The sequence below is a fragment of the Zalophus californianus genome, chromosome 8 (assembly GCF_009762305.2).
Source record: "Zalophus californianus isolate mZalCal1 chromosome 8, mZalCal1.pri.v2, whole genome shotgun sequence".
NCBI lineage: Eukaryota > Metazoa > Chordata > Mammalia > Carnivora > Otariidae > Zalophus > Zalophus californianus.
The window spans coordinates 114,030,254-114,056,144 of NC_045602.1; the positions used below are offsets into that span (position 1 = coordinate 114,030,254).

At 39.1% G+C, this 25,891-nt stretch overlaps 1 protein-coding gene and 1 pseudogene across 8 annotated transcripts in view; one reads left to right on the top strand and one right to left on the bottom strand.

Moving 5' to 3' along the window:
- ASXL1 (ASXL transcriptional regulator 1) overlaps positions 1–25,891 on the top strand; it is a 72,379-nt gene that overhangs the window by 37,523 nt on the left and 8,965 nt on the right. For 7 of the 8 annotated variants that reach the window (XM_027620460.2, XM_027620463.2, XM_027620465.2 and 4 more), the window contains 3 exons: positions 24,840–24,960; positions 25,037–25,134; positions 25,682–25,775. In XM_027620460.2, coding sequence (XP_027476261.2) covers positions 24,840–24,960; positions 25,037–25,134; positions 25,682–25,775 — 313 coding nt within the window. The remainder of the gene's footprint in view (positions 1–24,839; positions 24,961–25,036; positions 25,135–25,681; positions 25,776–25,891) is intronic. The other variant, XM_027620462.2, reaches the window with a different exon arrangement.
- LOC113936927 lies at positions 21,089–21,495 on the bottom strand (annotated as a pseudogene).

The following is a 25,891-nucleotide window of genomic DNA, read 5'->3' on the forward strand; positions in this document are numbered from 1 at the left end:
TCGCTTTTCTAGTTTCTCATGATGGAAGCTGAAGTATTTGAGACCTTTCCTTTTTTCTAAGACAAGCGTTTAACGTGTACAACAAAATTCAGTATGTTGTGTTTTTATTTTCATTTGACTCAGAATACCTTTCTTTTGATTTCTTCTTTTTTTTTTTCAAGATTTTATTTATTGAAAGGAAGAGAGACTGCGCTTACGAGTGGGGGGAGGGTTAAAGGGAGGGGGACAAGCAGAGTCCCTGCTGAGGGTGGAGCTGGACACAGGGCTCCATCCCAGGACCCCAAGATCATGACCTGAGCTGAAGTCAGATGCTTAACCGACTGAGCCACCCAGGCGCCCCTGATTTCTTCTTTATTGGTTATTTAAAAGTATGACATATAGTTTCTCTATATTTGGGAAAGATAACTTTTCTGCTATTGATTTCTAATGTAATTCCGTTGTGGTGAGAGAATATACCTTGTATGATTTGAATCTTTTAGAATTTTTTGAAGCTTATTTTATGGCTCAGAATAAGGTCTGTCTTGCAAACTTTTCCATGTGTACTTGAAAAGAATGTGTATTCTGCTGTTGTCACATGGTGTTGATTAGTTTCTTGGTTGATAGCATTGTTCCAGTCGTCTATATTTTTATTGATTTTCTATCTACTTACCCTATCAGTTACAGAGAGAATTGAATTTCTGATTGTGGATTTATTTCTTATTTTAGTTTTATCAGATTTTACTTCATGTATTTTGCAATTAACTTAAAAGGTACATAAACATTTAAGATTGTCTTCCTCCTCATGAACTGACTCCTTTGCCATTTTGAAATGACTTTCTTTAACCCTGGTAGTATTCTTGGATCTGAAATCTACTTTCTCTTATAATAATACAGCCCCTCCTATTTTCATTCAGTTAGTGTTTGCATGATATATGTATTTCCATCCTTTTTTATTTCAGGTGGAGTTTGTTAGTTTGCAGGCATCATATAGTTGGATCTTGCTTTTTTTTTTTTTAAAGATTTTATTTATTTATTTAATTGACAGAGGCAGCGAGAGAGGGAACACAAGCAGGGGGAGGGTCAGAGGGAGAAGCAGGCTTCCCGCAGAGCAGGGAGCCCGACGCGGGGCTCAATCCCAGGACCCTGAGATCATGACCTGAGCTGAAGGCAGTCTCTTAACCAACTGAGCCACCCAGGCGCCCTGGATCTTGCTTTTATCCAGTTTGATAATCTCTGCCTTTTTGTTGGGGTATATAGACCATTTACAATTAAAGTGATTACTGTGGACATTAGGGATGGTTTGTTGTGGTGAGCACTGTGTGTTGTATAAGACTGATGAATCACAGACCTGTACCCCTGAAACAAATAATACATTATATGTTAATAATTAAAAAAATTTTTTTAAGTGATGACTGATGTAGAGTTTAAATTTTTAGTTGTTTTCTTTTTGTCCCCTCTGTTCTTTGTTCTTTTTTTCTTATTTTTCTGTCTTCTTTTGGATTAAGGATTTTTAAAAAAATATTTTCAATTCCCCTTTTGTCTCTTAGTTGCATCTCTTTTTTTGTTGTTTTAGTGGTTGCTTTAGTATTTATTGTAGAGATATTTAATGTATTACAGTCTACCTTCAGGTAATATCATATCACTTTACCTGTAATAAGAACCTTCCACTTTTCCTTCTCAGTCTTTGTGCTGTTGTCATACACTTCACTCCCATATGTTTTAAACCTGCCGTACATTATTATTTTTCATTTAAACAGTACATGTCTTTACAAGATATTTAAGAAATAAGAAAAAAAGTGTTATTTGTACCTGCATATTTTCCATTTCTGGTGTTCTTCATTGCCAATGGGTTATATCCAGATTCCCATTCTGGTATCATTTTCATTCTGGTTGAAAGACTTCCTCTAATGTTTCTTGTCATGCTGTCTGTTGCTGATAGTTATTGATTGATTGATTGAATAGAGAATGCATAAGCAGGAAGGGGCAGAGGGAGACAGAGCAAGCCGACTCTGCACTGAGCTCAGAGTCCGACTTGGGGCATGATCTTAGGACCCTGAGATCACAACCTGAGCTGAAATCAAGAGTCAGTCACTTAACCAGCTGTGCCACCTCAGTGCCCCAACTGGTGATAGTATTTTAAAGTGTTTGTATATCTGAAAAATTATTTCCTCTTTTTTTTTTTTAAAGATTTTATTTATTTATTCATGAGAGACAGAGGGGGAAGAGAGAGAGAGAGAGAAGCAGAGGGAGAAGCAGGCTCCCAAGGAGCAGGGAGCCCGATGAGGGACTCGATCCCAGAACCCTGGGATCATGACCTGAGCTGAAGGCAGACACTTAACCATTTGAGCCACCCAGGCACCCTATTTCCTCTTTTTAAAAAGATACTTTCTTGATACAGAATTCTAGGTTGACTTCTTTCTGTACTTAAAGGAGTTGCTCCACTGTGTCTAGCTTGCATTATTTCTTATGAGATATCTGTTATTTTAATTTGTGTTCTTCAGTGAGGAATGGGTTTTTTCTCCTCCTTTCTGGCAACTTTTAAGATTTTCTTTTTATCATTGTATTTCAGCATTCTGATTATAATGTGCTTTGGTGTAGCTTGCTTTCATGCTTCTCGTGCCTGGGTTTTGTTAAGCTGCTTACATCAAATTTGGTGAATATTTAGCCATTACTTTTTCAAATATTTTTCTCCTACACCATCCCTCTCCCTTTGGGACTGTAATACATGTGTATTTGGCCACCTGAAGTTGCAGCTTACTGATATGCTGTTCATATTTTTTCAGTCTTTATACTCTTTTTTGGGTGGTTTCTACTGGTATAGCTTCATGCTCACTCATCTTCTTCAGGGTTCAATTTGCTGTTAATCCAGACATTGTAATTTTTTTCATCTCTAGAAGTTCTGTTTGGGTGTTTTTTATATTTTACATCTCTCTGCTTAATGTGTTCAGTGTTTGGCACGTGAAATACAGATACAAGAACTTTTTAAACCATCTTCTAGTTCTATCATCTGTGTCAATTTTGGATCTGTTTCTGTTTATTTTTCTTGTCATTATGGGTCAAATTTTTCTGGTTCTTTGCATTCCTGATTTTTGATTGAATGAGAGACATTGTGAATTTTACTTGGGGTTCTATATATTATTGTACTTATGTCACTATTTTTGAGCTTTGTCCTAGAATGCAGATAAAATTACTTGGAAATGTATCCTTTTGAATCTTGCTTTTTAAGCCTGTTAGGTGGCGTTTATCCTTCCTGTGTTTATAAAGCTATACAGATATATATGTTTTCTTATTTCCTTTTCTTTCTTTTACAAAAGTAGCTTTTTATGTGTTTTTTTCATTCATTCTTACTTAGTGCTCATCACAGTATTTTTCCTTACAGTTCTGATTCTTACTTAAGCAGTAATTACTTCTGGCCTGACTACTGCATTAGTCTCTTAATATTTGTCTGGTTTTCACCTTTCTTTGCATCTCTGATGCAGTGTTCAAGCTGCTGTCAGAGTGATGCTAAAGCACAACTCTGATAATGTCACTGCAGTGCTTTTCAGTGCCAGTGGCAATGGGATTCACAAATTAAAAATTATTCCCATGGGGCACCTGGGTATCTCATTTGGTTAGGCATCTGACTCTTGGTTTCAGCTCTGGTGGTGATCTCAGGGTTGTGGGATCGAGCCCCACACCGGGCTCCATACTCAGTGCAGAGTCTGCTTGGGATTCTCTCTCCCCCGCCCAAATAAATAAATAAATAAATAAAATCTAAAAAAAAAATTATCCCCTTAATGGTAATAAAAATATTTTGAGCTTACATTCTCAGTGTATATATACTTGTTTATACATTATAACTGGATATAAGTTAGCATATAGTCTTTCATAATATGTCTACTGAGCAATACACTCTAAAACAGAAATTTAAAAATATTTTAAATTTTTATATATTAAAAATTAATTTGCTAACAGTGTATTAATGATAGAGGATGTATTATATTTCAGTTAGTCTTAGCTACTTTTGAATAGTTTGGGCTAATTTCTTTTCAGGTCTGATATGCTCATCATTGATTTTACCTTGTAACATACCTGATGAAGAGTTTATATATTTGGTGTAAAAATGTCAGCCCTGCTGTTTTCTTGGTGTCCTTTGTACTCCACATCATCATCATCACTCACATTTTTAGTGTTATCTCAGATCTGCCGTTTCTTTATGGTAATGTTTTTAAGCTTGATTAAAACTAGATAAGAAAATTGTTTATCTAACCAGGCATATGAAACATGTTGAGAACAAGTAAGTGAATTTCAGAATACTGAATACGAAGTGGAGTGACATAGGAATTGAGAAAGGGCAGCAGTGTCAGTCCATATACTAAATAGGTGAAGCTTAATTTCTTTTATTTTTAGATGAAAAATACAAGTGTGTGTGTACATTTCCTTGTGGCATTACTGGCCCCATCAGTAGATTCATTTCTGCCTGATCATTGAGCCCCTCCTGATTATTCCATATGGCTAAGTATTTTATGTGTGTTGTATCCATTAACTTTTGCTGTGTAACAAACCATCCTAAAACTTGGTGCCTTAAAACAATTGTATACTTAATTCACAATTCCTTGTGAGAGTTGGTTGGATGGGTGTTTTTTTGGTCTGGCCTGGATCAGATTATCTGAGGTGATCTGGGCTGGGCTCTCATGTATCTGGTCAGCTGGCAGGATGGCTGGAGGCTAAATGTGTTAGGCAGAATTCTAAAATGATCCCTGATAGCCTGTGTCTTTCTGTTATCTCTATCTGGCATGGGGGTGAGAACTTCAGTTTGCTTCTCTCAATAGAATATGGCAAAGGCAAAGAGATTTTACAGGTGTAATTAAAGTCCCTGGTCAGATGACTTTAAGTCAACTCAAAGAAGGATTATCTTGAGTTGGCCTGACCCAGTCAGGCAAGCCCTTTAAAAGAGGACCTGGAGGTCTGAGATGGAATAATTGAACACTTCTTGCTTACTTTGAAGAAGCAGCTGCCATGTTGTGAGAGGGCCATATCACAAGAACTATGGGGGTCCTTAGGAGCTGAGTTCAGGCCCTACCTGACAGCCAGTAAGAAATTGACCTTAGTCCTACAACCATAAGAAATTGTTTTCTGCCAGTAGCCGTGTGAGCTTGGAAAAGGACCCTGAGCTGTAGGAAAGAAAGCAGCTTGGTTGACACTTTGATTTGAAACTTAACGAGCCCCTGAGCAGAAGCCTCGGCTAAGTCATGCTCAGAGCCCTCACCCCTGGAAACTTGAGATAATAAGGTGTTGTTTTAAACCACTAACTTTGTGGTAATTTGTTATACGACAATATAAAATTAATCTTCTGGATAGTCTAGGATAGCCTTATTATAATTTTATATTTTTCAAAATGGAATAGAATCATATAATATGTTCCCTTTTGAGACTGGTGTTTTTCACTCATCGTAGTACTTGGGATCTATCCAAGTTGTTGTGTTTATCAATACCATTCCTTGGGGCGCCTGGGTGGCTCAGTCATTAAGCGTCTGCCTTTGGCTCAGGTCATGATCCCAGGGTCCCAGGATTGAGCCTTGCATCAGGCTCCCTGCTCGGCAGGAGGCCTGCTTCTCCCTCTCCCCCTGTTTGTGTTCCCTCTTTCTGTCAAATAAATAAATAAATAAAATCTTTAAAAAAGAAAATACAGTTTATTTTATTGTTGAATTGGTATTCCATTTTATGAATATACCACAAGTTGTATATCTATTCTTCCATTGAGGAACATTTGAGTTGTTACAAGTTTGGGGCTATTACACATAAAGCCACTGTGAAAATTTGTATACAGGTTTCAGTGTGAAAATGTTTTTATCTCTAGAATAAATACCTATGAGTGGAATTGCTGGTATTAATACCTATGTTTAGCTCTGTGAGAAACTGCCACACTTTTTTCCAAAGTGGTAGTACCATTTTTAATTCCCACTAGTGATGTTATGAGTTATTGTGCTTTTTCAACAGCACTTGGTATTAACAATATTTTTTCTTTTATCGGTTCTAATAGATGCCCAGTAATCTCAAAAGACTTAATCTGCATTTTCCTAATGGGTAATGGTGTTCAGTATCTTTTCATGTACTTGCATTCTGTTTCAATATCTTTTGGTGTAATTTATATTCAAATCTTCTGTTTTTTAAGATTTTATTTACTTATTTGAGAGCGAGAGAGCACAGGGGGAGCAGCAGAGGGAGAGGGAGAAGCAGACTCCCCACTGATCAGGGAGCTGGACACAGGGCCCTATCCCAGGACCCTGAGGTCATGACCTGAGCTGAAGGCAGATGCTTAACCTACTGAGCCACTCGGGCCCCTCTATGTTCAAGTCTTCTGTTCATTTTCTGATTGGATTACTTTGTTATAATTGAATATATAGAGTTGTTGAGATACAAATTGTTTGTTGGATGTGATTTGCAGATATTTTTTCCAACCTGTGGCTTATCTTTTTATTTTCTTAAGAATGTCTTTTATAGAGTAAAAGTTTGGAATCTTGATGAAGTCTAATTTATTGATTTAAAAATTTTAATTTAGTGGTGCATGACTGGCTCAGTTGGTGAAGTGTGTGACTCTTGATCTCTAGGTTATGAGTTCAAGTCTCATGTTGGGTGTAGAAATTACTTAAAAATAAAATCTTTTGGAAGCACCTGGGTGGCCCAGTTGTTAAGCGTCTGCCTTCGGCTCAGGTCATGATCGCAGGGTCCTGGGATCGAGCCACGCATCAGGCTTCCTGCTCGGCGGGAAGCCTGCTTCTCCCTCTCCCACTCCCCCTGCTTGTGTTCCCTCTCTTGTTGTGTCTGTCAAATAATAAAATCTTAAAAAAAAAAAAAAATCTTAAAAAATTTTTTTTTATTTTACAGATTTGTTTGTGTTTGTCATTTGTCATGTATAAGAACTCTAACTCTAGATAAAAATTTTCTCATATTCTAGACGTTTTATTTTTCTAAAAATTTAAGTAATTGCTACATCCAGCATGGAGCTTGAACTCACAACCCCAGTGGAATCAAGAGTTTCACACTCCACTGACTGAGCCAGTTGGGTGCCCCTGAAAGTTTTATATTTTACATTTAGGTCTGTTACTCCTTTTGAGTTAATTTTTGAATTAGGTGTAAAGTTACATCAAGGTTCATTTTTTTGCCTATTGGATGGCCACTTGTTAAATTACCATTTATTTGTGAAGACTATCCTTTCTCTATTAAATTGCTTTTACAGCTCTGTCAAAAATCAGTTGGCCATATTTTGTAAAAGATTTTACTTTTGGGCTCTTCCATTTACCTATATGTCTGTTCCTCTGTCGCTACCATGCTGTTTTGATTAGTGTTGTTGTATTGCCTTATGATAGGATGTAAAATCAGTTGATGTGATTCCTTCAACTTTATTATTTTTCAGAATTGTTTTAGTTCTGATTTTTTTGCCTTTCCATGTAGAATCATCTTAACTATATCTACAAGTTTGTTTTTTGCTGAGATTTTCATAGTAAATACATTCAACCAGCAGATCAGTTTGGGGAGAGTTGACATCTTGACTATGTTGAGACTTCCAGTCTCTGGATCCTAGTATGTGTTTTTGTTTATTTAGATCATCTTCGATATTTTCATGAGCATTTTGTAGTTTTAGTGTACAGATTTTGCATATTTTATTAGATCTATATCTCAGTATTTAATTTTTTGGGAAGCTATTATAAATGATATTGTGCTTTTAATTTTGGTTTCTAATTGTGAATTGCTTGCATATAGACAGTATTGATTTTTGTGTGTTGACCTATATCCTGTTGAATTTAACTTAATTACTAGTTCTAGGAGTTTTTCCTCTAAATTCCTTGGGATTTTCTATATAGACCATCATGTCATCTGTGAAAAGGGCCAGTTTTATATATTCTTTCTGATCTGTGTACCTTTTCTTTTGTTCTCTTGACTGATTTCACTGGCTAACATTTCAGGCTCTGTGTTTTTTTTTTTTTAAGATTTTATTTATTTATTTGAGACAGAGAGAATGAGAGCCAGAGAGCACGAGAGGGAAGAGGGCCAGAGGGAGAAGCAGACTCCCCGCCGAGCAGGGAGCCCGATGTAGGACTCGATGCCTGTACTCCAGGATCATGACCTGAGCCGAAGGCAGTTGCTTAACCAACTGAGCCACCCAGGCGCCCCAGATTCTATGTTGAATAGGAGTGGTGAGAGTGGATATCCTTGCCTTCTTCCCAGTCTTCAAGGGAAGGCATTCAGTTTTTCACCATTAGTATGATGTTAGCTTTGGATATTTTGTACATATTTTGCTGTTTATCAAGTTGAGCAAGTTCCCTTCTGTTCCTAGTTTGTTGAAAGTTTTTATCATGAATGTGTCAAAATTTTCTCAATAATTTTTCTGCGTTAATAGAAATGATCATATGTTTTTTTTCATGTTTTATTTACATTTTTTCTGATGATAAATGAATACATTTTTGCATGCTTATTGGCCATTTTTATCATCTTCCTATTTGAATATTGTTTTGCCCACTTAAAAAAGAATTTCTTTTTATTTTGTAACATTGATAAGCGTTCAGGAAAGTTTTTAAGTACAGAACAAAGAACTTCTTTTTTCTGTATTTAGAAAGATACCTTTCTTCCTGAGTATTAATACTTTAGAGCCCCATTTAGAGTCCCATTACACCTTTATTCCTGAGTGTTAATACTTCAGTGTGTACTTGATATTTGCTACAGTGGAAGAATTAATATTGTTAAAATGTTCATGTTCCTCAAAGGAGTGTACAGATTCAATGCAATCCCTCTCAAACTACCAATAGCATTTTTCATAAAACTGGAACAAATAATACTAAAATTTGTATGGAACCACAAAAGATCCCGAATACCAGAGCAGTGTTGAGAAAGAAAAGCAAAACTGGAGGTATCACAATTCCAGATTTCAAGATCTATACTACAGAGCTGTAGTAATCAAAACAGTGTGGTCCTGGCACAAAAACAAATACATAGATCAGTGGAACAGAATAGAGAGACCAGAAATAAACCCACGGTTATATGGTCAATTAATCTACAACAAAGGAGGCAGGAATATACAACGGGAGAAAGACAGTCTCTTCAACAAATGGTGGTGGGAAAACTGGACAGCTACAGGCAAAAGAGTGAAACTGGAGCACTTTTTGACACCATACATAAAAATAAACTCAAAATAGTTTAAAGATCTAAATATGAGACCTGAAACCATAAACATCCTAAAAATGTCTATGGCAAGGGAAACAAAAGCAAAAGTAAACTGTTGGTATTACATCAAAGTAAAAAGCTTTTGCACAGTGAAGGAAATAAAAAGGCATCCCACTGAATGGGAGAAGATATTTGCAAATGATAGCCAATAAGGGGTTAATATCCAGAATATATGAAGAACTTATACAACTCAACACCAAAAAAAAAAAAATCCAATTAAAAAATGGGCAGAGAACCTGAATAGATTTTTTTTTTTCCGAAGGAGACATACAGATGGCACACAGATACATGAAAAGACACTTAACATCACTCATCATCAGGGGCGCCTGGGTGGCTCAGGTTGAGCGTCCAGCTCTTGATTTTGGCTCAGGTCATGAACTCAGGGTCCTGGGATCAAGCCCTGTGTTTCTGTCCTGTACCAGAGTAAGTTGCAGACATAATGTCCCTTTATCTCTAAATACTTACTAAAAACAAGGAAATTCTCTTTCATGACCACATTGCAATTATCAGAGTCAGAGAATTAACATTGATATAGTACTGCTTGCTGGCTAGTCTGCATACTTAATTCAAATTTTGCCTATTGTTTTACTAATGCTAATTACGAAATTCTCTTTGAGGGTACATTCAGTCCTGGATCACATGGTGCATTTTTGGGGGCAAGTCTCTTCATTTCCTTTAATCTGGAAAAGTTCCCACAAATTTTGTCTTTTGTGACATTAGTATTTTTTGAGCACAGGCCATTTACTTTTTTTTTTTTTTTTAGGATTTTTTATTTTATTTATTTATTTGAGAGAGAGAATGAGAGAGAGCACGAGAGGGGAGAGGGTCAGAGGGAGAAGCAGACTCCCTGCCGAGCAGGGAGCCCGATGCGGGACTCGAACCTGGGACTCCAGGATCATGACCTGAGCTGAAGGCAGTTGCTTAACCAACTCAGCCACCCAGGCTCCCCTACTTTCTTTTTTTTTTAAACAAGAAGTTTATTTAAACAACAAGATGCTTGACTTGAAGGGAAAACTATCTAGGATTCATTTCTTATAGAGTAACTTATCCCTGCTTAAAGACAGATTGCTTTCTATGTAACAGCTATGTACAAAAATGTTACAAAATTGTCCTTGGTTTTACAATGATAAATGAAAAACATTTAAAATTCTACAATCGAACAAGGAGTGCAAGGACTTTTATGTTCTTTTTTCGTTTGTTTTAACAGAGCAAAATAACTTACTGGAATACAAAGATAAGAGCTGAATGACCATGCTACTAATGGAGAAGGGGGTATTCTCACAGAAGCAGTATTTTTCCCCACCCCATCTGTACTTTATGTTGATCAAAATAAACCGTTAGCCATTTAGTTAAAAAAACACACACAATATGCTTGTGCATGTATATGGTTACTTTACGTACAGTAAGGAATGGGGAAGGGGAAAATGAAAGAATCGAGAAAATGATACTATAGTAATCAGGATGTGGTGGAACCAAATTGCGGTTTTCTCATTGAGAATGTCTTCTTGGTCTGGAGGAACAGAGTTTTAGAGTAAAGTAACAGGTTCCCTTCTTAGTAGACACCTGTCTGCTGCTGGTGTCTGATACACATCAGTTGTATCTTCATCCTCCGTTTCCAACTGTGCAGGTGTGTCTATTTCATTGATTGGCTGCGCATCAACTCAGAATCAGATCTGCCTCATTGACAAACCCTGTCGTTGACAGTGGGCTTTCATGAGTTTACTAAATGGTATATGCCTTTTTTTTTTTTTAAGATTTTATTTATTTATTTGACAGAGAGAGACACAGCGAGAGAGGGAACACAAGCAGGGGGAGTGGGAGAGGGAGAAGCAGGCTTCCCGCCAAGCAGGGAGCCCGATGTGGGGCTCGATCCCAGGACCCTGGGATCATGACCTGAGCCGAAGGCAGATGCTCAACGACTGAGCCACCTAGGCGCCCCTGTCTGATTTCTCATAATAACTTCAGTCACTTGGTTGAGGTGGTGTCTGCCATTTTCTCCACTGTAAATAAGAAGTATCTTGTGAGGAGAAACTTTGAGTTTATATAATTAGTCTCATCAAACTTTCATCCACTAGTTTTAGCATCCCCTGATGAATGAGTCCAGCCTGAAACAGTCTCTATTCTGATGCTTGTCAAGTGACGATTTTTAAAATTCATTTGACATTTATTAATTGGCATTCTGCAGAAAGGAAGAGCCTTCTTTTCTCATTTGTTTATTCATTATGGATATATGGATTCTTATTTTACTATTGAGTTATCTGTTGCTGTCATTAGCTTTAACACACGAATTGTACAGAGGTGGCCAGCGGGACTCCCTTCACCATTGGCTTTCGTGTCCTGACAGGTCCTCCTCATTCCAAACATTTTTGTACTTTTTGGTTTTCTGGTCCAGCAAGATGTCTGGGTTTAGCTTTACATTTTCCAGCCCCAGCTTTGGAATCAGCCATTTTTCCAGGGAACTCAGGATCCTCTTAGTTCAGAATAGTGTACGTGTATACATCTCTATCTGTTTCTGTATTTGTCTGTCTTTACATACGTTCGTTCATAGTGATACCTTCAATTCCAGTCTCTTACTGTACGGTTCATTCTAGCTTTATCCCTTTCCATATTTATAACTTGCTGCTCCAACAGTGAAAATCCTTGCTTGCATTATCTGCTTTATATCTAATCATTTGCTCAGTTCAGAATAAACATTTAATGGTTTCAGAATTGCCAGCCCCCTTCCACTGTGGGAAACAAATCTATTAAAAGGAGAGCTCACTGTTTATAGTTTATTTAGTTCTTGAGCGCAAGTGTACATAGTTAAAATAGCGGGTTCAAAAGTTACTTCGGACTAGTTCCCCACCTTCCCTCCTTCAGTGTGGTTATGTTAGTTATTTGAAATACTTTAAAATTTTCTGTTGATATCATAGTGCTTTCTCTTCTCAAGGCTCTGGGAAAATAGGCACTCTCATACATTGCTGTTAGGAATACAAATCCATGCAACCTTTTTTGAGGGGGATTTGGCATTGTTAACAAAATTACGTTTGCATTTAACCTTTTTTTTTTTTAAAGATTTTATTTTATTATTTATTTGAGAGAGAGAATGAGAGATAGAGAGCACGAGAGGGAAGAGGGTCAGAGGGAGAAGCAGACTCCCCGCAGAGCAGGGAGCCCGATGTGGGACTCGATCCCGGGACTCCAGGATCATGACCTGAGCCGAAGGCAGTCGCTTAACCAACTGAGCCACCCAGGCGCCCTGCATTTAACCTTTGACTCAGCATTTCTACTTCACGAATTTACCCTGAAGACACACCTTTAACAATACAAAAGTAGAGATTCATGAAGTTATTCAAGAAAGTAGTATTTTTATTTGTGAAATGTTAAAAGCCACCTAAATGCCAGTACATGGGGGAATGGGTGTGTGAATAAACTTTGGTACATCTGCATCATGGAATTTTATGCAGCTGAGAAGAGAATGAAGACGTGTCTATGAAATGATTGAGTGATTTGCAGGATATATGGTTAAGTGAAAACAAGTGCGAAATACTGTGTATGGCATGCAATTTATTTGTCTGAGGATAAAAGGGAAATAAAATAGATGTGTATATAATCATTCATGCAGAAAGAACCCCAAGAAGAAACTGGAAACTAATGAGATTGGTTACCCAACAGGGGATGGGTAGGAACAGAGCGTACAGTTGGGGGTAAGGTGGGAAGGAAAGGGATAGGGGCAGTGTCAGTTCTTTGAGCATAACCTTTTGTATAGTTTTGGGCTTTTATAACCATGCTTTGTTTCTCACACTTAAAAATTAAGTAAGTAAAATAACAAAGACGAGTAAAAACCAAAATGGATTACAAACAGAAAAGATGAATCTAATGCTGTTAACGGTGATAAAATTCTTGATATGGTCAGACACGTCAGTTTCAGTCTTCCTTCTGAAGGTCAGTCTGGGAGCCATCCTTTCTCCTATTCCTGGTCTGTTTGTAGGGGGACCAACTGTCCTGAGAAATTTCCTGGGACACAGAACTTCTAGTGCTAAAACTGGGAAAGTCCCAGGCAAATTAGGGTGAGTTGGTTACCCTGTTTGACATACATCTGTTTTCCTGGGCTTTCCCTTTTATCACCACCTTGGGAATTCTTTTCACCTGTCTTCTGTGATAGTTTCTCTCCTAGATCTTGTGTGTATATAATTTTTGTTTTAGTTTAGTTTGGTTTGTTGTTTATTGTTATTTGTGGAACAGATTCTCCAGTTACTTCCTGAGAACAAGTGCATAGGAGGTAAATGATTTGAAACCTTACATATCTTTATCCTGTGTTCCATACTGGATTATTGGTTTGACTTAAGAATTTTAGAAGAGGGGCACCTGGCTGGCTCAATCAGAAGAGCATGCGACACAGTCTCGGGGACATGGGCTTGAGCACCATGTTGGGTGTGGAGATTACTTAAATAAAACTTAAAAAAAAAAAAAAAAGAATTTTAGAAAATACTACATTCTGGGTGCCAGGGTGGTGCAGTCAGTTAAACATCTAACTCTTGGTTTTGGCTTAGGTCGTGATCTCAGAGGGTCATGAGATCAAGCCCCACGTCGGGCTCTGTGCTCAGCGAGGAGTCTGCTTGAGACTCTCTCTCCCTCCCTCTGCCCCTCCCCATACCCACTGGCACATACTCTCTGTCAAATAAATAAATCTTAAAAAAATAAATAAATAAAACATTACATTCTCCAAAACTGTTCTTGAGAAGCATGATGCCATTCTCATTCCTTTGTGATATGTTCTCTCTGAATGGAAGATTTTAGGATATCTTTTCAATTCTCTTCCTGAAATTTCAGGTGTAGTGCTGTGGAATGGGTCTTTTTTCATTTTGCAGGGCATTTTGCCTTATTAAATCTGGAAACTCCGGTCTTTTCATTTTGGGAAAATATCTTGTATTTCTGTCTTTTCTGTTTTCTCTTCCTAGAATTTATGTTTGTTTGTTGTGAGACTTCCTTGATGCAAACCCATTTTCTTTTTCTTCTGAGTCAGTTCTTTGGGATATAACCTATTTGTTGTTGTTTCTGGGAGTTTTGTATCATTTTGTGTTTCTAGCAGATTGCTCACATTCACTGTGATATTCCTTTATTTATTTTTTTTTAATAGCCTTCTGTACTTTTTGTTTTGGGACTATCTCTTTGAGAACATTTACTGTGAAATCTTCATTATCTCTGTTTCCTTTCACATCCTTTTGTTTTTGGTTGCTGTTTGATCTGACAGTTGTGCTCAAATATCTGGTGGCCCTTGATAGTCATTCACGGTGAGAGAACTGGCACATTCTGTGCTTGTGGGCACTATTGTTGGATGTGATAGAGAGTGGGGACCCAGATGCTTTTTTTGTTTTGTTTTGTTTTAAATGCCCAGGTCTCCACCAGAAGGTGTTTTCTCTTAGGCTGGTCACTTTTTCTGGGAAGATAAATCCTTTCCTTTCTTGCCAGCCAGCTGAGAGCAGTCTAGGGCTGGGGTTGCAGGGCTACCACCGTGAGGAGAGGTTTGGGAGCCTAATTGGAGAAGGGAGCTGATGGCGTCAGTGTTTTATATGTCATCTTTGACTTACTGCTCCTGTTTAGAGTGAAGCATCTCACTTCCTCCCCCATTCCTTGAGCTGTTGTCTTCTATTCTGGACCCTTTCTGGTTCAGTCCAGCCAGAATTAAATCTCCTATTTCCTCTGAGGCTAGAGATGGATATTGCCTGATTGTTGGGGGACAGAGAGGAGACCTGAGGGGTCCAACTTCTGGCTCGGACTTCCAACAAGTTCTCCCGTTTTCATTCCCATGCCTCTCCTCTGTGGGCAGTGGTTCCTGGACCTTTAATCACTGGCCTCTTGGGGGTTTTACAGTACTAACTGGCCAGCTTTTTGGCTTTTCCCTCTGTAGCCTCAGACTTCAGCTTTCTTTTCCCTGCTGAGTCAGTTACTGCCTGTCTTCCTGCTATCCATCTTCTGTCTGTTGACATCTCTCATCTGCTTTTTCCTTCCCCTTTCCCTTTGTCCATTTATATCTTTATTTTTCTCTTAGAGTCATTCTAAAGAGGTTTCAGGAGGATGCCAAGAATTGTGTCCATTTTGCCATGTTTAAATGGAAGCTCAGGCCTTTGTGCAAAGAAAGTGGGAAATGAATTTGACTTTCACACCTCCACACCAGACCCTACCCTACCCCTATCCCTTCACCTGCCACCCAGACCTATGGCCCTTGTTCTTTCCCGGTAGCAAACACTGTCATTAATGTGTATCCTTCCTATTCATGTGGGTGGATCCATTAAAAACGAGTGGTCTGTTTGTTTTATATAAGTGTGTTTTTATTTATTTCAGCCACTGTTTAATAGTGTATCATACCAATATACCTGATGTTATTTATCCAGTCCCCTATTGTGGATGTTTAGTTTTTTTACTGTTACAAATACCACTGCAATTATCTCCTTTTACTTTTGTAGTCTCCATGTGCAAATGTGTGAGAATTTTTCCAGTGGACTACTTCCTTAACGTTTTAATGGGTAAATGGAGGTGATTTGGAGGCTTTCTTTGAGGCTTGAAGAAAACGTTAATTTTTTTTTTTAAAGGTTTTTATTTGAGAGAGAGAGCATGGTCCAGGGGCAGAGGGAAGAACAGAGGGGGAGGGGAGAGAGGGGGAAGGAATCACAAGCAGACTCCATGTTGAGTGCAGAGCCCAATGCGAGGCTCCATCCCACAACCCTGAGATCATGACCTGAGCCGAAACCAAGAGTCGGATGCTTAACTCCCTGAGCCACCCAGGTGCCCCTGCAATCATCATTTTTGACCACAGTTTGGTTTGTCCTATACAGTTGAAGGTATGCCTCCCCTCACATTCAGTAATTCAGTAGGTATATGTCCTAGAGAAATTCTTGCATGTACAAGGAAGTTCATAATCCCATTGTTTGTAATAGCAAGACATAATCAACATAGTGTAAGCAACATAATATCCATCAGACAAAATAATTGGTAAATAAATTGTGGTATATCTATAGAATGAATAATAGCAATGAAAAGGACTAAGTGTTGTGTATCAACATATTGGGTGGCCAGGAACACAGAATTGTATGAATAGCAAGTCTCAGAAGAGTACCTACAGTATGCTATTGATACAAAGCTAATTCAAAAGCATGTGAAATTTAAAAATATATAAGGAGATACACATATATAATTGAACCATTATGAAAAATACGACTCAAACACAAAACTCAGAAAACTGGTTACCTGGGGAGAAAGGAGGACAGAATCAAAAGGGGCAACTAGGAGGATTGATGGGATTGGTAATGTATTTATTAAGGTGGGTTTTTATTGTTTTTTATCCTTTATGTGTTTTTGTTTTTTTTTTTAAGTTATTTTTTGGGGTTTTATTTTTTAATTTAAATTTAAGTAATTAACATATAGTGTATTATTAGTTTCAGAGGTATAGTTCAGTGATTCATCAGTCTTATAGAGCACCCAGTGCTCATTACATCATGTTCCTTCCTTAATGTCCATCACCCAGTTACCCCCCCCCCCCGAGCAACCCTCTGTTCATTTCCTAGGTCATTAATATTTTTTTACATTTTATTTTATCCCGTGATGAGAAAAGTAGAATTATAAACTTCCACATCTTTTCAAAAATTTTACTGAGAGACATGCTTTTTCAACAGTCCATAATCTCAACAATTCTGAAATCTAAAATACATTTTTTAAAGATTTATTTATTTATTTGAGAGAGTGCTCATGCGTGCTGGGGGAGGAGCTGGAGAGGGAGTAAGAAAGCAGCAGACTCCCTTCTGAGCACAGAACCTAACTTGGGGTTCCATCCCATAACCCTGAGATCATGGCCTGAGCTGAAACCAAGAGTCAGAGGCCCAGACTGAGCCACCCAGGTGCCCCTAAAATCTAAAATATTTTGAGAAGTGAAAATTTTTTTTCCTAACTCAGTTGGCAGTAAAACCTGTCCTATCTAAACTCATTTGGTGGCAAAGCTCTGATCCAGATTGACAAGGCTGTTTATTTTAGTTGGTATATGCATACGTGTTATTTCAAAAAATATTAACGTGTGTTTAATACATGATATATTAAAACTATATGCACTGTATTACCACCCCCAAATTCAAGAGATCCTGAATTCTATTTTTTTGAAAAGATTTTTATTTATTTGAGAGAGAGAGAATGAGAGAGAGAGAGCACGAGAGGGGGGAGGGTCAGGGAGAAGGGAGAAGGAGACTCCCCGCTGAGCAGGGAGCCCGATGTGGGACATGATCCCAGGATTCTGGAATCATGACCTGACTGAGCACCCAGGCGCCCCAAGAAATCCTGAATTCTAAAGCACATCTAGATCCAAGGGTTTCAGGGGAGGGGTCATGTCACCATCGACTGGAAGCTTTGCAGTGGTGGGTGGCAAATCATAGATGAGAATTTGTTTTATTTCTGATTGATGGAAGCTTCTTTTTTGTCTTTAAGAACTCAGTTTTTTCTCTTTAAACTGTATTCCAGGAGTGTGTTCATTTTTAAAATAACAGCTCTTTTCTTTCTTTGACAGCTATAATATCGAAACTGCTTGTGATAATGCACGTGGAGTTCAAATTCAATAGAACCTTTTTTTACATTAAGTATTTTTAAAAATGATGAAGTCTTTTCTCAAGCATACACAGAGGTTTGCTTAGTTTTAATTCCTCTCTAGGATTCATATAACAAAATAAAACATCACTGACGGACCATTTTTCTTCCATTGTCCAAAGCTGAAGTTTACCTTTGAAGCTGTAAACTTTCTGTGCACATTAATAGTTTTTATGTGATTTTTACAGATTCTGGTTAAATTCATTCATGTTTTCAGAACTGTCAGTTAAATTCAGTAAGACGTTTTTAACCCAGCTTTATTGGGATGGAACTCACAGAAAGTGTACAGTTCAGTGGCTATTAGTGTATTCATAAAGTCATGCGGCCATCACCATTGTCTGATCCCAGAACGTTTTTGTCACTCCAAAAAGAAACCCCATATCCTGTAGTGATTGGTTTCTGTTCTTCTTTTGTCCTGTCCTCTATTTGCTCAATTACTAGAGCTTTCTAAAAAAGCAGGTCCTCCCCTTTTCTTACTCTTTTTTCTTTTTTTTTTTTTAAAGATTTTATTTATTAGAGAGAGAGAGAGAGAATGAGAGATAGAGAGCACGAGAGGGAAGAGGGTCAGAGGGAGAAGCAGACTCCCCACTGAGCGGGGAGCCCGATGCGGGACTCGATCGCGGGACTCCAGGATCATGACCTGAGCCGAAGGCAGTCGCTTAACCAACTGAGCCACCCAGGCGCCCTCTTACTCTTTTTTCAAGAGTGTCTCGGCTCTTGTGGTCCTTTGCAGAGTCAAGTTGTATTTTAAAAAATTGTTTCATTGAAATTTTACTGAATTTACAAATCATTTTGGGGATAATTGGCATCTTTACAATGTTGAGTTTTTCTTAATATAGAAGATGGTGTGGCTCTCTGTTTAAGTTTTAAACCTTTCTCTATAAAGTTTTATTTTCTTCATAAGATTGTATTTCTTTTGTGAAACTTGTTCTTGAGTATCATTCTTCTTATAAATTACATTTTCTAACTGGTGATGTTATTGCTGAGTTTTTAATGTACTCTTGAATCTCACAACCTCGCTGAATTTCTTACTAGGTCTGAATCTTTTGGCTCTTCAATTATACTGTCTGGAAACTAGAACACTCTTTCTCTTTTAATCTCTTTTTTTTAAAATAAGTATTGTTAGGAATTCTAGTATACTGTTGAGTGGTCGGCATGCTCTTAGTTTTTAATAATTTATATTCAGCAGCTCTCAGATCAGCCTTCCCTAAGAAGCCATACCCATTTCTTGCTCAGGAAGTATTTATCAGATCTACAAAGAAAGAAAAGGCATACCTGGGATTTGTTTATCTGTTTTTCCAGTTCAGAACCTAATCTTGGGCAGTTGAAATTTCGTCAGTTGAAATTTTAGTGTTCTAGGGGTGCCTGGGTGACTCAGTTGGTTAAGCGACTGCCTTTGACTCAGGTCATGACCCTGGAATCCTGGGATCGAGTCCTGCATAGGGGTCCCTGCTGAGCAGGCAGTCTGCTTCTCCCTCTGACCCTCCCCTCTCTCATGCTCTATCTCATTCTCTCTCTCAAATAAATAAATAAAATATTTAAAAAAGTGAAAAAAGAAATTTTAGTGTTCTATTTTATTCATGTTTGGGGCTTGTTATATTCACAGTGCCTTTTATTTATTTATTTATTTTTAAATATCTGACTTGGGGCACCTGGGTGGCTCATTTAAGCATCTTCCTTCTGCCTTAGGCTCAGGTCATGATCCTGGGGTCCTGGTATCGAGCCCCATGCCTCGCCTGCTGCTCCCCACTTGTGCTCTCTCTCTCTGTTGAATAAAATCTTTTAAAAAATGCTATTTTAAAAAAATAAATCTGACTTGGGATGCCTAGCTGGCTCAGTCAGTAGAACATGTGACTTTTGATCTCGGGATTGTAAATTTGAGACCCATGTTGGGTGTAGAGATTACTTAGAAATAAAATCTTTAAAAAAAATCTGACTTAGGGGAAAATATTCAGGTTTATTTATTTATTAGTAGTAGTATTTTCATCATTAGCTACAGTTGCCTTGCCAAACTAATATACTTCGTGTATTTTAAGAACACTTATTTGTGTTAGGAGGTGAATTTGGGTAAAAAGTATAGGCAAGTATTCTTTGTGCTGCTTTTACTCTTCCAGCTTTTCTGTCAATACAAAATTATTTCCAAAGAAAGTGTTTAAAATGTATTTGTTTGTAAAAGTAACACATGCCCATGATCAGTATTTAAAAGGATCCACAACAAAGAACTCCTGCAACTATAATAAAAAAACAAATGACTCAGTTTAAAGATGCGTAAAAGACTTGGACACTTCAAAAAGGAAGATAAGAGAATGGCCAGTAAGCATATAAAAAAAGTGTTCAATATCTTTAGTCATCAGAAAAATGAAAAATAAAACTCCTGTGAGGTACCTAACTGCATCTGCTAGCATGGCTTAAAGTAAGATTGACAACACCATATGATGAGGATTTGAAGCATCTGGAACTCCATACAGTGCTGCTGGGAGTGGAAATGTTTGGAAATGTCTGGAAGTTGTTTTCTTGTTTGTTTTAACTAAGCATTCATTCATCCCAAACCCAGCAATTCTGTTCCTAAATATTTACACATGAGAGATGAAAAGCAGAAAAAGGTGTCTGCAAGAATGTTCATAGTAGCTTTGTATTCATAATAGCCCAAATCTGGAAATAATACAGGTGTCCTCCAATAGGAGACTAGGTAAGCACGTGGTTATCTATATGAATACTATGCTATAGTAATGTATAATGGACTACTGATGCCTGCAGCAACAGGGATGAATTTCATCAACATTAGACTGACCCAAGAGTAGAGACTGTATGATTCCATTTCCATGAAGGCCATGAATAGGCAAAAGTGATTTTTCGTGATAGAGATAAGAACAATCGTCTCAGTGGGGTGGGAGGGCATTGTAGAGTCGGGGTTGACTAGGAATGGGCACAGAGGGCCTTTTAGGGATGTTGGACATGTTCTGTATCTTGATAAGCATTTGTCAAACTCATCAGAGTTTTACTCTATGTAAGTTATAGTTCATTTTAAAAGTAAGCAAAAGGACACAAGGGTTATACATTGATCCAAGGGCATTCCCCTTTATAAGGGCAATGTATATCACACTCAGGAAATTCAACATTATTGCAACCCTTCTATATCTACTATGCAGTCATATTTAAATACCCCAGTATTGTCTTTCATTAACATTTTAAATCCGGTTTCAGCAAAGGATCACTCATTACCTGTTAATTTTTTTAAAAAGTTTTTTTTTTGTAGTTTTACTGTTTTATTAGCACAAATACAACGTGCACAACAAGCTGTCTATTCATTTTCTTCACTGCGCAGCCTGGCGTTGCGGTTGGTGACTCTGATTGCCACCTGGGGTGCTCTTTCCACAATAGCTTTGCGGTTCTTGGAGGAGACATTGTGAGCAGTCTCTGCACAGTAAGATTTGTTGCACATCAGCAGCACTTCAAGCTCCTTGACGTTGTGGACTAGGAACTTCCAGAAGCCACCGGGCAACACGTGCTTTGTTTTCTTGTTGCTCCGTAACCAATGTTGGGCATCGAGATCTGGCCCTTGAATCTTCTGCGCACCCTATTGTCAGTGCCTCTGGGTTTCCGCCAGTTGTGCTTAATATTGACATAGCAGTCTGACTGGTGCTGGATGAACTTCTTGGTCCTCTTTTTAACGATCTTGGGCTTCACCAGAGGTCTGAGGGCAGCCATGATGCCCAGTAACCGATGGCTGCCACCTCCGCCAGCAGCGCCGAGGAAGAGAGCTGAAAAAACGTTTCTTGATAGAAAATATCCTTGCAAAAAAATTAAAGTCTTGAGTCTGAGAGCATATTATCTGATGCCTATAATTCTCAGTAGCCCATTTCATTGTTTTTTCAGATGGCTACAGTTAATGTTTGGAAATTTATGATATCAGATGTCTGAAGTTTACATGGAGAGATTAATGATCTTTAAAAAGGCAGAATTAGAATTGCAAATCTTGCTTTCATTTTCTTAAATGTTTTGTTTGATACATGGCTTTGGAAATTTGGGGTAGTAGTTTGAATTGCAAACAAGTGGGCAATATTTCTGTTTAATAATGAGATTTGTAATCAACACTAGGTTCCCCTAGACTCTGGGACCTGGAGGAAGGAAATTCGCTTTTAGTGACTTAGCTGTCAAAGTAGGATTTAGCATTATAATTTTTTAAATGTCATATTTTTGATCACAAAAAACAATACATGTTAATTGTAGAAAATACCACAAATCAAAAAGAAAGTCCTCACAACTCTGCCACCTAGAGGTGCGATGGCTAACACACGCGAGGAGTGTCTCTTGTCTTTTGTCTGCGCACACATGCTCACATGCTATTTCTTTTTAAATAGATGATGTAATCATAACGTGTAAATTTAACTGCTTAATTCACTTGGTGCGTCATCAGCATTTCTCATTAAATATTTTACAGTTTTACTTCAAATAACTGTCCACAGTAGTGTTCCTTGCTGGAAATTCTGGAATTGTTTTTTGTTTTAAAACTTTTTTATTGTAAAAATGTAAAAGACGTGCAACATAAATGTTCAGCTTAATAAATGTCACAAAGTAAACACCCTCGTACCTGCCACTCAGATCAAGTCTTGGAGTGTGGCTGGCAGCCAGCAGCCCCCAGTACACTTTCCCACTCACAGCTCCCTTCCCCTTAAAGGTAGCTACTATTCTGTTTCGAAGTTCTTTTCTTGCATATCTTTATTGAGTCCCAGCTGTGTTTGCATCCCCCAACAGTGTAGTGTAGTTTTGCCTGTTTTTGAACTTCTTACAGAGGGCGTCATTATAGTATGCATTCTTTTGTGTCTGACTTCTTTCATTCAACATTTTGTTTTTCAGATTCACCTATATTGTGTAGTTCATTCTTTATTGTATGCTTCCATATTTTGATTCTACTGATGGTGGGCACTTCGGCTGTGTACAGCGCAGGTTTTACAGATGTCGCTGCCGTGAACACTGGATGTGCTTCATGGTGTGTGTGTGTGTGTGTGTGTGTGTGCGTGCACACGCACATGTATTTCTCTAGGGAATCCAAATGTAGGACTGACATTGCTGGGTTGTAGGATAATGTGGCAAATAATGCCAAACTGTTCTCAGATGGTTGGATCCATTTTCAGTGTACCTGTTTCTCATCCTCAGCACTACTTGGTATTGTTAAACTTTAATTTTAGCCATTCTTATGGATGTGGTGATTTCTCCTTGTGGCTTAATTTGCATTATAATGTGTTTTCCTTATTGTTAGTGAAGTTAGACAGGTTTATGTGTGAGTATCGGCCATTTCGATATCTTATTTGGTGCAGTGCTTAATTCATAGTCTTTTGCCTATTCTCTTCCTGGGTTTCCTTTTTCTTACTGATTTATGTAATTTAGATACAAGATCTTTATCGGTTATATGAGTTGCCGATCCCTTCTCCAACTTTCAGTAGCTTGTCTTTTTAATTCCGTTAATGGTGTCTTGTGCAGAACAGAGGATCTTAATTTTAATGTAGTTCCATTGATTGACTTTCTCCTTTTAGGGATTAATGCTTTTCATGTCCTGTGTAAGTCTTAGAAATGGAAGTGTTGGGCTAAGAGCTTTTTAGATTTTCACTTACAGTGTACTCTGCCACTCTGCATGAACCTTTTGAGACCATTTTCACTCTCACCGACAGTGTGGGCGTGATGCCCCCACCCTCGCCAGAACTGGAGTTCTTTGTCTATTCATTAATGAGTATTGTATTTTAGTTTGCTCCTGAGACTCGAAGAACGAGTTTGTTGCATCATTCTGTGCACATGGCAGCCACTAAGCATAATTCCAAGGTTAATACTAAAAATATTCTTTAGCTTTTGATTCTGAGGAACAGTTAACAGTGGTAGGAGAAGAGGTAAAGATCTAAAAAGCCATTTTCTTTTTATTAATTTAAATCAGCATGATTTGGGCTTAAATTAATGACAGTAAATTGATGAAGATTTAATATAGTGGATCATGGGACCCATGAAATTGATGAGTTAGAATTTTGTAGATTTCCTTTATAAGTTCCTGGTGTGTTTGTAAGAGGTAGAATCATGACTTTAACAACTCTTTTTTACACACTTTATTAAAGAAGACATCCTTACCCTGACTTACCTCTTGCTTCTCCTTTCCCACCCCCCAGTATTCATTCAGAGTCCTTTCTGACTGTGAGGTGGGAGGTGGCCCCTTGGTTTTGCCTGGGAATGAGTGGAGTTGAACTCAGACTGCCACAGAGCCCATTGAAAGGAGCCTCCATTAGGAGATGAAATCTGGAGTGGCGCTCTCCTCCGCTCTCCTGCGCTCTTGCCTGCTTTCCTCCATTTTCCAGTTTAGGTTGCCGGCACTTTCCCGGGCCTCGCAGACAGAATCTTAGTCCCTCAGCACAGTGTCTCACCATCGGCCCGGCTGTTTACTCTTGACCCTCATGCACCTAGTCCCCCTGCTGAAATCTGCAGTTGCCTTGCATTTGGAATGTTCTTTCACATTTGCTCATCCCATTATCTAGAACTCCCTCCTGTCTGCTACTGCCAAACCATCCACCTGCTAGCTAACTTCTTTTAAAACTCAGCTTAAGCAGCACATCTCCTTGCAGGCCTTAGCTCCATGCCCTCGTTCCTCCAGCTCACTGAGTTAGTTGCCCCCCTCTTCCGGACTGCCACAGCTCTCTCTGTGCCTCTGTTGCTGTGCTTTGTATTGTAAGAAATTTGATTTCCTTTCTTACTCAGTTGAGCTCCTTGGGGGCAGGGCCCCGATTCCCTCTTATTCTGCCCCTCCTGCCCCTACCCCCCGGAACTAGCATGGTGTAGCTTATAGGAGGTGCCCCATAAATATTTACTGAGTGGACTGAATGCGAAATTATATCTAACTTTTGTGATGTACATACGAAAAGAACTTGCGGAGAAAGAGGTCAGTTAGAAAGGGTTAGGAACTTACCAGTATTCTAAATCTCTCTTCTCCTAAAGCAGTGCACGTTTAGGAGTGACTGCTGTGCCTGTAGGATCTGTCGGGTTTTGCTCACCTGAGTTGTGCCTTGCTGTCACAGAAGGACGCCCTGCAGTGGTCCCGCAGTCCGGCTGCAGTGGAGGGAGAAGAGCCGGAAGACACAGCCGACGTGGAGAGCTGTGGGTCTAACGAAGCCAGCACTGTGAGCGGTGAAAACGACGGTAAGTACTCATCACAGGATGGGCCGAGAGCCACAGGCAGCTGCTGGAGACTAACCTTTATTTCCCTCTCTGCCAGTTTCTCTTGATGAAACGTCATCGAATGCATCTTGTTCTGCAGAATCTCAAAGTCGGCCTCTTTCCAATCCCAGGGACAGCTACAGGGCTTCCTCACAGGTAGGGAGGAGAGTCGGTGGCTAGGCTGGGGGTAGGTAAGCCCACGTATGAGACTCTGCCCCTGCAGCTAACATGTCGGTAGAGTGGAGCAAATCAGTGTGGTCTCCACCTGTTAGTACAGTTACAAGTGGGCAGTGGATCTGAGCGCAGAGTGGTTGGTTTTTCTTCATTACCACAGATGGATAGTTTCACTCCTACTTCCGACAAACAGGGAACTTGGATAGCACAGTGCAGAGTGGGGGGCACGCGAGCTTGGGAGTCAGCACTTGGAACAGTGGCCCTGCCGCTTGCTAGCTTTGGGACTTTGGGCAAATTCCTTATCTATAAAACAGGGTGACCGTACATTCCATTCTGCTTGGGGTGGTGTTTGGCACAGGGGCCAGCACCTGGCTTAGTAACATGAGTTCGTGCTGCTCCCACCGTTACCCACCTGAGCTGGTTGAATATGAACTCCGTTGTAGCAAACGGTGGAGACAGGGTGGAGAGGGACCACTCTTGTGGCCCTGCGGGTGATTCAGGTTCCTTTTGTAATCCCTTGGGCATCTAGGCAAACAAGCAAAAGAAAAAGACTGGGGTGATGCTGCCACGAGTTGTCCTGACTCCTCTGAAGGTAAACGGGGCCCACGTGGAATCGGCGTCAGGTACGTGCAAACTTGTGATGTGATGCTCCTTCCTCAGGTCTTGGGGCCTGCCCCGCTCTGGCAGCAGTGTCTGACCTAGGTGGCGCGGTGCCTGTGGAGCCAGGAGGGCCTCCTGG